The 15022-nt window shown below is 42.8% G+C and overlaps 2 protein-coding genes across 2 annotated transcripts in view; one reads left to right on the top strand and one right to left on the bottom strand.

The window, feature by feature from the left end:
* The first annotated feature begins 469 nt into the window (after window positions 1–469).
* The window catches only part of LOC306929950 (solute carrier family 41 member 3-like), a 36395-nt gene continuing 21842 nt past the window's right edge, over window positions 470–15022 (top strand). The window contains 5 exon segments of the mRNA XM_079510688.1: window positions 470–526; window positions 3416–3523; window positions 3593–3664; window positions 4899–5004; window positions 5007–5036. Of these exon segments, the coding sequence (XP_079366814.1) occupies window positions 485–526; window positions 3416–3523; window positions 3593–3664; window positions 4899–5004; window positions 5007–5036 (358 nt within the window). The 5' untranslated portion in view covers window positions 470–484.
* On the bottom strand, window positions 13449–14513 carry LOC306929235 (E3 ubiquitin-protein ligase TRIM35-like; the record flags this gene model as incomplete). Its single annotated transcript, XM_079509677.1, has 1 exon — window positions 13449–14513. One exon carries the CDS (start codon window positions 14511–14513, stop codon window positions 13449–13451), a length of 1065 nt encoding a protein of 354 aa, XP_079365803.1.

Raw genomic sequence — 15022 nt, 5'->3', positions numbered from 1 at the left:
TTTCAACGTTTTTACATATGAGCATGGATGAAACCCACCACATTTTGCCCATTTAAAATGGTAAAGGGCAAAATAAAAATGTGATAGACATCAAAGTTATTATAACAACCAAATGCAGCAAACGCAGTGTATGGGACAGGTCTACATTTAAAGACACTGGTTCCGTGCCCAGGCATGTAGGCTACCATCAACAACCAGTTGTTCTAGATGGTGAAGAAAGGGAACTTTCAATAGTGTCTCAGCCCTAACAACCACAAGGGAAACCAAAAAGCTGGCAAAACAAATAGTTGGGCAGGCTGTCTTTTAGTTGGCAGTGGCTCACATGCACACACTGCAGCAGCAGCAGCACATTGTAGCCACAGTGTCCTGCTGTCATGTCAGGACAAGATGGAGGAAGACAGATCCAAGCCCAACATGTTGCCCAGCAGCAGAGAGTCTTCCTGGGCTGCAGCTCCAGGTGCAGCTTCCATACCTACTGGCAGGGATGGGGATGGTAACAGCAGGCATGGTGCTGGATGCAGTGCAGGTCAGTCAGTCAGTTTCATCGGTGGAAAGATTACTCACGCTTATTTTTACGCTGAGTAAAAGTATCAATAAATACTGCAATCGATGTAGAAATACAAGTAAAAGTCTGTAATTAAAAATGTACTTGAGTAAAAATACAAAAGTAGCCTACTTAAAATACAGAAAGTAGAAAGTACTCATTGTGCAGAATGTCCCTTTTCACAAGTTTTGAAATGCATAAAATGTAAAAGATCTAAGCTCGCAATGCGCCACATTTGCCCCTGAGATGTAGTGGAGTAGAAGTAAAAATATTGAAAATAGGAAATACTCCAGTAGGCTATGTACTTAGTTACTTTCCACCACTGGTCCATTTGTAAATCAGTGTTTCTCAGACTCTTTCCATTTCAAGAAGGCCCAGTTTGATTAGGGTTTAGGCCATGGACAAAGATGTTTTATCGGACCCCAGTCTAAACTGTAATCCTTGGTATTAATTTGTCAGAGTTACAGATTTGGGGATCCCAAAGAACCCCTCAAGTGCCTCTGGGGGTCCCTCCCTGGACACCGCTTTGAGAACTAGTTTGGTTATTCATGGATACCACAAAGGAAATAAACTCTCCAGCCTTTGTGTTTCTGACAGATACGTACAAATATGTTGGCATGGATGTTACTTATACTTACTTATACGTACTTATAATTACTTATTTGATTATTTGTTATTTGTTGTACAACACTCCATGCCACACAAAATGGCTCGATAATTTTATTTAATTATTAAAATCAATTAGTTTGATTAACTGTAAATTAAATTAATGTGGTTGATTTGTTCAAACAAGGTGAATGTCACCCTCTGTGTCACTATAGTCTCAGTATCTAAAAAAGGTGAATGAGGCCTAGTGATTTAGCAGGGGTACAGATTGTGCAGTGATTTGATACTATAGGACACTGTCATGGTACTCACTGACACTGACTGAATCACTCATTCATTTGTGTACAATCTTTCAGCATCGTATCAGAGTGACCAGGACTGTCCACAAGTCCTTTTTTTTGTCCAGATCAATACTTTCAGCTAGGACTTTGCTCCCCCCCCCCCCCCCCTCTCTCTCTCTCTCTCTCTGTCTGCATGTCTGTCTGTCTCTCAGAGAGTGTTTATTTGCCATTTGTGCCGACCCACATCAATAAATTACTTCCAATACTCAACAATAAATAACCTATACAATACATACAGTACATCGTACAGTTTTAGAGTAGAACTAGAAAAAGTGCCCTTCTGGGCACAGGTCTCCACCAGGAGGATAGGACTGTGTGAGATGTTTGGCTAAATGTTTAGGATTAATATAAACATGTTTTTGAAGCATTTTGTTCCAAAAATGTGTTTTGCAAAAATCAACCTGTTGGTGGCGCTATAACAGGCCAATGTGAAAAGGGTGGGATATATTCCTCAGCCTAGTAAGAAAATGTGTGAAAGATTTCACGTAAATTGCATGCTGCGTTCATGATTTGAGGCTTTTGTTCAAAACGGTGCAATCTTGCAAACTGTGAAAGCCAATTATAGCCAATTAGGATGGAATATGAAATATCGGACAGATCCGACTTGAGCACATGACCATAGAGATACTGTGTAACGATTTGTGAGATTTTTGGACAGAATCTGGAGGAGTAATATCAAAAAATGTGTTTTACAAAAGTCGGCCTCCTGGTGGCGCTATAAAAGGCAGATGCGGAAAATGCAGGTCAAAGGTTTGTCCTTGGCCTCTAGGGAGTGTGCATGCAACGTATCACGCAGATCGGTGCAGTTAGAGTGCAAAACATACTCTCTCCCCATGCCTTCGGCCTGGTGGAGACAATAAATGATGGAAAAAGCACACATAAGAATCCAATTCCAAAGCAATGCACAATTAAGTGCCATTGGTCAATAGATTTGTTTAAAATGCGTATAACACTTGCAAACATTGCACACATTGTTGTCTTGAAGATCAGTTCTTTCCACCAAGCGATGCTCTTGTGCTACATAATATAATTGAGTCAAGGCGCTGTTTCTCAGTCAACATCCATGGGTCCACAAATGCACGCTTTCGGGCGACTGTGGCTCAAGAGGTAGAGCAGGTCGTCCAATGATCCATGGGTCGGCGGTTCGAATCCCGGCTCCTCCTGTCTACATGTCGAAGTGTCCTTGGGCAAGACACTGAACCCCAAATTGCTCCCGATGTGCTGGTTGGTACCTTGCATGGCTTCCGCCGCAATCGGTGTATGAATGTGTGTGTGAATGGGTGAATGTAATGCAAAATCTATGTAAAGGCTATATAAATTTTACCATTTAGCAGGTCTGTAACTCTGAGAGTGTGCCAGGCAAAAGGAGAAAGAGTAAGGCCAAAGAGGAGGTTTATGGGAGTGCTGGTGAGAGAAGACATGCGGGTGGCTGGAGTGAGCGAGGAAGAGGCTTATCACTAACAGTGGTGTACAAAGTACTCCCATTTTGTACTTAAGTAAAAGTATCAATATTGCAATATAGAAATACTACAAGCCTACAAGTAAAAGTCCAAAATTCATAATGTATTTGAGTTTGAAAATAGCAGATCTACACTGGGAGGTGTTCAAGGAATATTGTATGTTTCAGCACTGGGAGGTGTTCAAGGAAGATTGTATGTTTCAGCACTGGGAGGTGTTCAAGGAATATTGTATGTTTCAGCACTGGGAGGTGTTCAAGGAATATATTGTATGTTTCAGCACTGGGAGGTGTTCAAGGAGATATTGTATGTTTCAGCACTGGGAGGTGTTCAAGGAATATATTGTATGTTTCAGCACTGGGAGGTGTTCAAGGAATATATTGTATGTTTCAGCACTGGGAGATGTTCAAGGAGATATCTTTATGTTTCAGCACTGGGAGGTGTTCAAGGAATATTGTATGTTTCAGCAATGGGAGGTGTTCAAGGAGATCACAGAAGTATTCATCTTGGTGCCAGCTCTGGTGGGGCTGAAGGGTAACCTGGAGATGACACTGGCCTCCAGACTGTCAACAGCAGTGAGTAATTTAAATTACTACTAATATCTTCCGCTGAACTGACATTGACCACAATTGTCTTCCTACCAGGCCAACACAGGTCAGCTGGATGAGCCCCAGCAGCGGTGGAGGATGGTCTGCAGTAATCTGGCCCTCGTTCAGGTATACACATGGATACTCAGGACTTAAACCTTGTTTAGTTGTCCCCAATGGCTTTATATCATCTAGTTCAGTGGTTCATGTCAAGGACCCCACATTGATAATATGTATTTATCTATTTTTTGGCATGGATCCTCATCTGAAAATATTTGCTGACAGTGGTTCCCAAAAGAGAAGACGTGTTGAGATTCAAAATTAATTTGAGAACCACTATTGTAGAAACCTACCATGCATGCCACTCTTGTCTAAAATTCTAACTTTATCCATAATTTATTATTATATATTATTTTTTCCAAAAAATGTCACACATTTTCAAAAATAGCAGATCGACATGCTCACAATGCGTCACATGATGACACATTGTGTGAGCTTGTAAATTGGCTATTTTTTAACTAGAAATGCACTCTGTCGAGGTGCCAACTTGCGCCTTGTAGGCCAAGTTTGGACCCGTTATTGACCTTATACCAACCTTGAAACGTGCCTTAGTTACGTCACCATCAACAGCCAATAAGGGACCACCATTCTTCGACAATGTTGTCATTTGTTGTTTGTTGAGAACTTCGGTTTTCGCTGGCTGCCGGGCGTGGCTGCACTAATAACTTTGGGGCGGGCCCGTCTAGAGTTGGAATGGTATCCTTAAAAAGGGAGACATCGAAGAGGAAGGACGGGTGGAGAAGGATCAACATATAGAATGTCAGAACAGGTCAGCTCCATATATGGAGATCTAAGGGTTTGAGGTCAGTGTTGTGATCTTCATATATGGAGATGGCCATATATGGAGCGTGTCACAAGGCATGATGGACTGACGGACATATATGGTGGCGTGACATGTCACAAGGCGTGATGGACTGACGTACATATATGGTGGTGTGACGGACGGACAGACTGACTGACAGACTGAAGTTTTCATAGTAATCTGCGACCTCGCAACTAGTTACTTCATAGATTTAAGATTATTATTCCAAAACATACATTACCCACTTCAGCCCTGCCGCATTGTGAGCTTGTAGATCGGTTATTTTCAAAACATTGTTATACTATTAATATTTTATTTGAAAACGTGAAATGGGAGATCATGCACAATGAGTACCTTTTGGTACTTCAAGTACATTTTGATGCCAGTACTTTTGTACTTTTACTCAAGTACATTTTGAACTGATACTTTTACTCACAGTAAAATATGTGGTAACTTTTTTCCACCAGTGCACTCTTGTGTGCTCCTCTCCTCCCCGTGCAGGTGCAGGCCACGGTGGTGGGCTTCCTGGCTGCGCTGCTTGCAGTGGGGTTAGGGGCATTAAGCAAGGACACCGTGGACCTGTGCCAGGCTGCCGTGCTGTGTGCTAGCACACTGCTTCCATAGCTGCCCTGGCTCTAGGTCAGTGATGCAAACAGGGAGAGGCTCTGCACTCTCCCTGTTTGCATCCTACCTGACGGGTCGCTCCTACCAGGTGATGCTGAGAGGGTCTGTGTCAGAACCACACAGGCTCACAACTGGGGTTCCCCAAGGCTCGGTTCTGGGTCCTCTTCTTTTCTCTCTCTACACTACATCTCTGGGTGCTGTCATCCACTCCCATGGCTTTTCCTACCACTGCTATGCCGATGACACCCAGCTGATCCTCTCATTCCCCCCCTCTGATACCCAAGTGGAGGCACGCATTGCTGCTTGTCTGGCTGACATCTCGGAGTGGATGTCGACAAACCACCTGAAGCTCAACCTGGACAAGACCGAGCTGATGTTCCTCCCGGGGAAGGGCTGTCCACACCGAGACATGGCCATCACCATTGATAATGCTGTGGTGACCTCAACTCGGACTGCGAAGAATCTGGGTGTGACCCTGGACGATCAACTGACGTTCTTGGCAAACATCGCATCAGTGACAAGGTCCTGCAGATTCCTCCTCTACAACATCAGGAGGATTCGCCCCTTCCTCACGGAGAAGGCAGCCCAGGTGCTCATCCAGGCTCTCGTCATCTCCCGCCTGGACTACTGCAACTCCCTCCTTGCTGGTGCTCCGGCATCTGCCATCAGACCTCTGGAGCTTGTTCAGAAAGCTGCGGCTCGTCTGGTGTTCAACCGCCCCAAGTTCTCCCACACAACCATCCTTCTCCGTTCTCTACACTGGCTCCCCGTAGCGGCTCGCATCCAGTTCAAAACCCTGGTGTTAGCCTATAGGGCAGTGAAAGGAACAGCTCCTTCCTACCTCCGGGCTATGGTCGATGCCTACACCCCTGCCCGACCACTTCGGTCTGCCACCTCGGGGCGACTGATTGCCTCGTCACTCAAGGGTCCTTCTGGCCGATCCACACGGTCACGACTCTTTTCTGTTCTGGCCCCACAGTGGTGGAATGAACTTCCCACTGATGTTAGGACATCAGAGTCACTGCCCATATTTCGCCGCAGGTTGAAAACCCACCTCTTCAGGAAACACTACCCTTCCTCTCTGCCTGACCTACTTGTTGTTAACTAGTTGTACGAACGCTTGTTTTCTATTGTTGTATTGTTTATTGGATCTTGTTTAGTCGATACACTTAATTGTTTTAGCTCATGCTCATTTGATTTAGCTATTTTGTCTCATCTGTTTAAGGAAATAGGTAGCTGATATATTGCACTTTTACCTTAGCGCTAGGTATACTCTTGGTTGCTTGTTTTTGCAGAAAATGCACTAAAGACTTTTGGTGATTAGTAGTTTTTGTTCCCTACCTATGTTGAATACACTTATTGTAAGTCGCTTTGGATAAAAGCGTCTGCTAAATGACTGTAATGTAATGTAATGTAATGTGACTTGAAGACTTCATACACAGTGTCAACTCACCACCACTGCTTCCATAGCTTCCTGCAGTGACCATATATGCAGATCTAGGTGATGATCCAGTCCTCTCCATGTATGCAGATCTAGACTTCACAGAGTGAAGCTATGACTCATCACACAACTACTTATGGTTCAACGAAAGAGTTCACAGCTGTCCAAGTTTTGTAGTTTAGAGCTGGATTCTGGCAACACCGCCGAGTTTAGCCACCAGATGGCGGCATGTAATCGGTTAATGGCAACTATTTCCTATACAGCTTTAAATCCAAAAATCTGAACTAACCCTTTAAAGATCACCAGTTTGATATACGTTGGGCCAGTGCTTCTCAACCTCTGTACACACACACACACACACACACACACACACACAATTCCTCTGTCTTGGAAAACCTCACACATAAAGCCATTACCCAAAATCCAATGTCCAAAAGAACATAAGGATTATAGACCCATAGCTCTCACTTCAGTGATTATGAAATCACTTGAAAGAATACTTTTACAACATCTTGTTAGTATAACCAAAGATAGATTCGACCCCAGTCAGTTTGCTTATAAAAAGGGTTGAGGATGCGGTTGTCACACTGGTCCACTTAATTACGAAACACCTAGATAAGTCAAATAAGAATTACGCATGGGTGCTGTTCTTAGACTTTTCTTCAGCTTTCAATACAATACAGTCTGATATACTAGTGTCAAAGATGGTACAGTTGGAACTGAATCCATACTTAATTCACTGGTATGCTTCCTTTCTTACTAACAGAGTACAGAGGGTGAAAGTGAACACAACCCTCTCCTCAGCATTAACTACGAATGTTGGTGCCCCCCAGGGGTGTGTAAACTCAGCTGTAGGCTACTTTTCACCCTTTATATTGACAGCTTCTGATTGTCGCACCGACACACCAGATCAGTACATTCTAAAGTACTCAGATGATACAACTTTAATTTCTCTTCTAGATAGTTCCAGTGATCCTGGACTGCACCAACACTAGAGTAAACTAGAAAAAGTGCCCTTCTGGGCACAGGTCTCCACCAGGAGGATAGGAGTGTGTGTGTGTGATGCTTGGCAAAATGTTTAGGAGCAATATAAACGTGCGTGCGTGTGTGTGTGTGTGTGTGTGTGTGTGTGTGTGTGTGTGTGTGTGTGTGTGTGTGTGTGTGTGTGTGTGACGCGGCTTGGCCTGTTGTAGCGCCACCATGAGGCTGATTTGAAAACTGTCAAGTGGCATTTCTTCCAAAGCCTAGTGGGAATATGCATGCACAGTTTCACCTCACCGGACGCTGCGTTTAGTAGTTGTGGCGATTTGTACAAAACAGGTACAAGGCGGGCTACTCCTGAAAAGTTTAGAAGCCAATTGTAGCCAATGAGGGTGGATTATGAGAAATCAAACAAACCCGTCTTGATCACATGACTATGGAGAGCATGTGTACCGATTTGCGTGAAATTTGGATAAAATCTGAAGGAGTAATATTAGAAAATGTGTTTAACATATGTCGGCCTCCTGGTGGCGCTATAAAGAGCAGATGTGAAAAATTCCAGGCAAAGGTTTTTCCTTGGCTTCTAGGGAGTTGGCATACAAAGTTATCCACAGATCCGTGCAGTTAGAGGTAAAACACTTTTTGGCCAGTTATAGCGCCACCATGAGGCTGAGTTGAAAATGTTCATGTGGCATTTCTTCCTCGGCCTAGTGGGAATGTGCGTGCACAATTTCACGGATATCACACGATGTGTTCATGATTTGCAGCATTTTGTTTGAAACTGAGCACTCCTGCGAACTTTGGAAGCCAATCTTAGCCAATCAGGATGGAGTCTGAGAAATCTGAAACACCCGTTTCGTTGAATGGCTCTAGAGAGACTGTGTACCAATTTGCGTGATGTTTGGACCAAATCTGTAGGTGTACTGTCCAAAAACTTGTTTTGCACAAAGCGGCCTCCTGGTGGTGCTATAACAGGCCGTTCTGGAAATTTTGGGGCAGAGGTTCATCGTTGGCATCCAGGGAGTGTGTGTGCAAAATGTGGCATCGACCGGGTTAACGGTGCCGGAGATTAGCTGTTCACAGACGGATGGACGGACGGACACACACACACACACACACGGACACACGGACGGACGGACGGAGTGCAAAACATACTCTCTCCCCATGCCTTCGGCCTGGTGGAGACAATAAGGTGGTTGAATGGAGTGAACAACGCTCTCATCATTAACACAAAAAAAGACATAAGAGATTATTTTTGGTACACCACTAGAGACACACAGATCCCCCATCACTATTCATAGTGAACAGATTAACCAGGTATGTTCATATAAATACCTAGGAGTAGAAATAGATCTCCTGTCGTGGAAAGATCAGATTGAATCAGTGTGTAAGAAAACAAAGCAAATAATCTATTTCCTTCGCCGTTTAAGATCCTTTGGTGCTAGTAGACGGATTCTTCTTTTGTTTTTCACTTCTGTTATTATGAGTGTTCTTCAGTACTGTAGTACCACCTGGTATGGATGTTTGTCTGTAGCCTTAAAGACACAACTGCTGCAACAACTAAACATTTGTTCAAAGATTGTTGGACAACCACTTCAGAGGCTCTATACATCCACGTATGATAACAGCATCCTAAGGTTAACAAGGAATATCACCTCTAATACTATAGCCATGTTTTGCATGGAGAGTATAGGTTGCTGCCTTCAGGAAGGAGATATGGTGTTCCAGACCAGCATACAATAAGGTCAGACTGAAGAGGTCTTTTGTCCATCAGTCGACTCTGAGGCTTATCAGGATTTTGGCCAGGGCTAGACTGAGCTGTGGACATTGCTCTCTGCCCTTATGTTTCTATGTAACTAAGGCCGCTGGGTCGCAAAACAAATTTCAGTGCAAACTGACAATACAGTACTATATCATATCATATCATATCATATCATATCATATTTCTGGATCCAGGCCCACTTCAAGATCTCTAAAGCACTGGTTCCCAAACATTGGGTCGGGACCCATTTGTGGGGCGCAAACACATTTTTATGGGTCCCTTTATTATTTTGTTTCCTATGTTTTTCATTATTATTATTATTTCAAAAACATTTTCAAAAACATTCCCAAAAAAGCTAACCATTTCATGAATTAAAAATCACACCCATGTGAAGTGAGGGGCGCTAATATATTAAAGTCTAACTCATGTTGATTAGGTGATGTAATGGTTATTAAACACCATTAACTTCATTGTCAATGCGTTTACAAAACAAACATTGAACTAAAGACAAACATTAAACCTGTATAGGAGGGGCTAGTACCCCTCAAAAACAAATTCAAATAAAAATCTAAGAAATTCCATAAATTAGAAAACAAATGTTTAAGAAGTATAGTGAAATTTGTGTAAATAGCCGATCTGTCACTTCGCGCCATGTTGTGAGCTTGTAGATTGGCTATTTTGACTAGTTTTGGTACTGGGCAAACGTCTATGTCGAACTCATTTTGGGGTGGGGGCCGCATTGGACGAAATGTGACTTCATGAGGTGCCAGAGCGGTGCAACCATGCAGTCCCGGATTGCAAGCATGCTCACGCATGTTTACGTACACAGCTGTCACTTGGCTTTGTTTTTCTTCCTGTTGTGCATGCTATAGCTACTATAAAATAGCTCAAGGCTCTATTGCTGATTACTTAGGTTAGGACCCCCGCAGTGGTGTCCGGTTAGAACTTAAACCAGGATGCTTCGACTTCTGCCTTCTCCCTGAAGCCGACCCTCTATATATTGTCCGACCAGGCTTGTCACGATGACTAAGCCAGTTAGATCTATCCATATATGGTTCTACCATATCTATCTGATATCAGCACTAGGTCGGCTCGGGCCCAAATATAGGGATTGTCATACTAAACATGTCATATGTCATATAGCCCAACGTCCTAGTCAGAGTCTTCGTTACAGCTACACTACATCACACAAATTCTAATAAGAATAGCTACTTACATTATTGACTTTCATTATTGGTATTATACCTGTAGCCTAGAAGCCATTTGCTATGAGAGATGCTATTATTTATTTATGGAGCGCCAATAAACCATTTGAAAATAGAATATTTAAATTTCAAATACTGTCTCAATTTGTAAATGGCTACACAACCCTTGGTTTTATGCAGGCCTGCTTTTTTATTGAAGTGATGAACAATGTACAGTAACATTCAAAAAATATGAGTGAATAACAATAACTAATACTTCAAAAAAATATTTATTTTTAAAATCTTAATTTGTTATTTCTCAAAAAAAGCCAAAGGGGAAAAAAGCCCAAAACCATGACATTTCATCTCTGTCTTGTTTTCACTTGCTTCCTGAATATCAGGGACCAGTTTCCGAGAAGTTATTTTCATAACATCATTAAATAATATGTATAATCTGCAGTGGTGGGATATGATAATTTCTTTGTCAGCTGTGATCTGAATGGTCCCTCGGTTATAGACCCTTGTACTGGAGAAGTATAGTACTCTTCGACACGCAGCAGCAGAGAGAGAGGGGGGGGGACATGCATTAACAGTCCATTCAATAGAGAGTATGCGCATGCTTAAAGTGAATGGCACATCGAGTGGCAAATCGAGTGGCAAAGCAACAGGCAGAGTGAGTTTAACATTGTTTAATGTTGTTTAATGCAATCAGATATGACTTTTCTGTGTGGATGTATGGGCTGTCAAGGCCAGAAAGTAGTTTTTTGCCACTCAGTAGGCGTTCCTGGTTTGATGATGTCACACGCATACCCTCTATTGAGCACAGCTGACAGCAATCAGACTAGTTAGGAAGGGCAGCTCAGAACTGGGATTTAGGAGCCTTTTGGTTTATATTTCTTTAAAGAAATCATAACTTTTGACAGGAATGTGCTAGAGACTTACTTTTTTTTGACAGACTCATACATTTATGTTCTACAAGTGGGGGGCCGGATTAAATCATCTTGCGGGCCGGATCCAGCCCGCGGGCCGTATGTTTGACATGGCTCTAACCTCTCTATTGGGTCTTGAGCTGTAATGTTTGGGAACCACTGCTCTAAAGAACCATAGATTACAGGGAAGCGCCATATAGATTACATGCACCATAGAAGACAGGAGATACGACAGGGAAGCACCTATTGATATTACATGGGAGCACCATTGATGACAGGGAAGAACCATAGGATTTTATAAACGCCCTTTCTACTGAACAATTGCTCGCTCACCTTTGCCAAGGTAAAAAGATATCTGATAATTTGTATCAGAGATTTATTGATTACTGAGGATTCTGTCCTTTTGGTGAACATATCCTCCACTGTCCTACTGCTCAATAGTGAAACTGTGGCCACGCTTGCAGAAATGGCAAACGCTGAATTCAGCTCGATAATGCGTCAACTGAAAATAAACTAGAACTGTACTCTGTCGAGTGCCACTTGCGCGTGGCACAGAAGTAGGCCTAGTGCGCAATCTGAAACCTATCTTTATTACGTCACCATCAAAAGCCAATTATAACCCGGCATTGATACATATCTTAATTATGTCACCATCAATGCCTACCAAGCATGTCGGGTTATAACTGGCTGTCAATGGTGACGTATAATTACGATATGTTTCAATATTGGTTGGGTAACAGGTAACGTATGTATACATGTATGTAAGTTGAAAGTACTATACTGTGGTCGACTGGCTTTTTTATGTAGGCCTACGTATGCTTGGTTGGTATCAACGTCCAGTATATATACCTCCCAAGCTCACTGATGGATAATTTTGAGTTATTGTAGATCTGTTATTTTGTGGATGGAAGTTTCCATGTTCCCAATGACCATGTATTTTTCATGCCCTGTGTCCCACTGATTTCGGTTTTCACTTCTCCCCTAGCCCAGTGTTTGGATAAGTATTAATTCTCCCCCCAGCCAGCGTGCTGATAAAAGAATAGTTTTCTCCTGTTTCCCAGCGTGTCTGTTGGAAAACATGTTATTCGGCCTTGGTACAGTCCCGTAGCAGACAAATTGTCTCCTACTAACGTAACTTGGGCTGTATAGTATAAATTTGCCACGTATCCCAAGTTAACCTCCCGGCAATAGGTGTCGCCATTATTCACTTTTGGTTACCCTCTAAACTCCAATTGAGTACTTCCCATGTCATGAGATTGTTTTGATTTCATGTAGTATAAAATATGGTCCCTGATGATGTGTCAGGGAGAGACATTTTGTAATTTGGCTGTATGTGGGATCTCTTCTCTGCTCTCTCCGAACTGAAAATGAACTGACAAAACCATATATGTTCTGACTGGACTCACTTCTTTCTGGTGGACTCATTTTTTTTATTGGGTATTTAAAGGTATTTTTCTAAAAGAGTATTTCCTGCTTAAGGTAACATTTGGATATGGATAGTATTCCTGTTAAAGCTAATTGTTAACTTTGTCATCTGAAAGGTTTGGTAACCATTTTTACCAATTGTTAGAGGCTCTTTGCCTAGATTTGTGGTGCTGAGTATTTATTTGGTACTCTGATTACTTTCTTAAAAGTATTTTTATAGTTATACAGTCCTTTTTATCATTAGTGAATCATTAATTGTCCCTTCTACATTTTATATGTAACAAATTGGTCTTATCTTAAATATTTCCAACACTCACGTGCATACATCCCAACACGACCACAATACTTGCGTGCTCTGCTTGCTGCTACGGACTTTCAAATCTCAGCCTCTCTGTAAGACATTGGAATTAAATACTAAAGTCGGTTATAACTGGCCGACGTGGCCGTCAATTAGCCTGCATCGGCCGGCCGTGTGTGTGACACTGACAGGCTGCGCTGCAGCCAGGATGGCTGAGACAGCGGCTGCTGTGCACAACATTATGTCACAAAGCAACATGAGTATATAGGCTGTTACCTTGTTAAAAGATAATTGTGTATCTTCGAATTTAAATATGTTTTTTTTAGTTTTAGTTTTTTTTTATTAAAAAAAAAGAAGAAACGGCTGGCCCAGACCGGCCTGGACTGTGATCATCATCATCATCATCTTTAATTAACACTGATCTTCCTTGGTAACATCTTCAAAGGGACACTATCATCAACATTATAAAGAAATGGAAAGAGTGCGTCAGTGAAAGTGTGTGTGAAGGTGTGCAGGTGTATGTTAGTATCAGGATCAGAGAAGCACAGCTTTCCTCGGTTCCAGTCCAGCTGGACTCTGATACTCCGGGGTGTCTGCTTCACTGAGAGAGGGACTGACCGTGGCTTGGAGTTCGCTGTGAATTCACCATCATATGACATCAGCTTCCAGTATTCACCCACACCGTCTCCCTTCCTCACGCCTTGCGCCACACCGACACACCAGCGTCTGTTTTCTCCAACCTCAACATCCCATCTGTGAGTCCCCGAGTTAAAGCCCTCGGAACCAAAGACAGTGTACCAGTAGTCAAACCTCTCTGGGTTGTCCGGAAGCCTCTGTTCCTCTCCACATGTCACACTGGTCAGATCACCGGACAGGACCAGTCCGCAACGGGCAGTGTTGGGGTCCAGAATCACAGGAGTGTACGAGACAATGTCCTTCATCTTGTCCCAAACTCTGAAGGACAGGTTGCCCAGGAGTTTGGCCTCATCTATCAGTGCTGCTGAATCCATCTGTGGGTCCTGCAGTGTGAGCTGGACTCCTTCCACTTTGGTCTTATTGTTCTGCAGATATGACACGTGTTCAGCTCTCAGCTCCTCTTCTATGGCTCTGATTGTGTTTGAAAGAGTTGATATATCTCTGTTCATTGCCTCAATCTTCTCGTTCATCAACTGACTCTTCTGCTCCTCTTCCTCCCTCAGTGCAGTGATCCCAGCCTCTTCTTCCTGTTGCAGAAACTGATGAAGCTTCTCAAACTGTTCCTTCATCTGCCCCTCCGTCTTCTGGGCCTGGACCTTAATGTGTTCCGCTGCTTGTTCACATTGTGTTTTAACTCTATTAAAGAGCTTCAGTTTATCCTGCAAGAGCTTCAGTGATTCAGGGACTTCCTTCTTGTGATCTATTTTCCTGTGTTTTTCCTGTAAGAAGGTCTCACACAGGTCCCGCAGGACCAGAATACGGGGCGGATCATCCATTGAAGACCTTTTACTACAAATTGGACAGAATTGGACAGATTTTTCCTTCCTTTTCAGCCATTCCTGCAGACAGGCTTTACAGAAGCTATGGCTACATGACAGGAGAACAGGTTCTTTGAATATGTCATGACACACAGGACAGGAGAAATCCTCCTCAGTGAAGGACAATTGGAAAGCCATTTAGTCTCTGAATGAAGGTACAAGCCACACTCAAGACTCAAAGCCACTGTTCTCTGTTTCGATGTGGAGATGATGATGTTGCAGTGATTTAAATTCAGTTGCGCTGGCATGAGCATGGCAACTCTGACATCATCAATATGACATCATATTGACATCCAAATAAGTATCAGTGATTCGGTGGATCGGTGGGATACGGGATGGATTGGATCTGACTTTATTATATCAATTAAAATAACTAGTCCATACCACAATTTACAATTTACAATTTAGGCATTTAGCAGACGCTCTTAATCCAGAGCGAATTACATTAAGCAAGAACAAAAAAGCAT

This window comes from Electrona antarctica (assembly GCF_951216825.1).
Source record: "Electrona antarctica genome assembly, chromosome: 9".
Classification (NCBI taxonomy): domain Eukaryota; kingdom Metazoa; phylum Chordata; class Actinopteri; order Myctophiformes; family Myctophidae; genus Electrona; species Electrona antarctica.
Note: the sequence above shows the minus strand (reverse complement) of the source record. Positions and strands in the feature narration are given on the sequence as shown.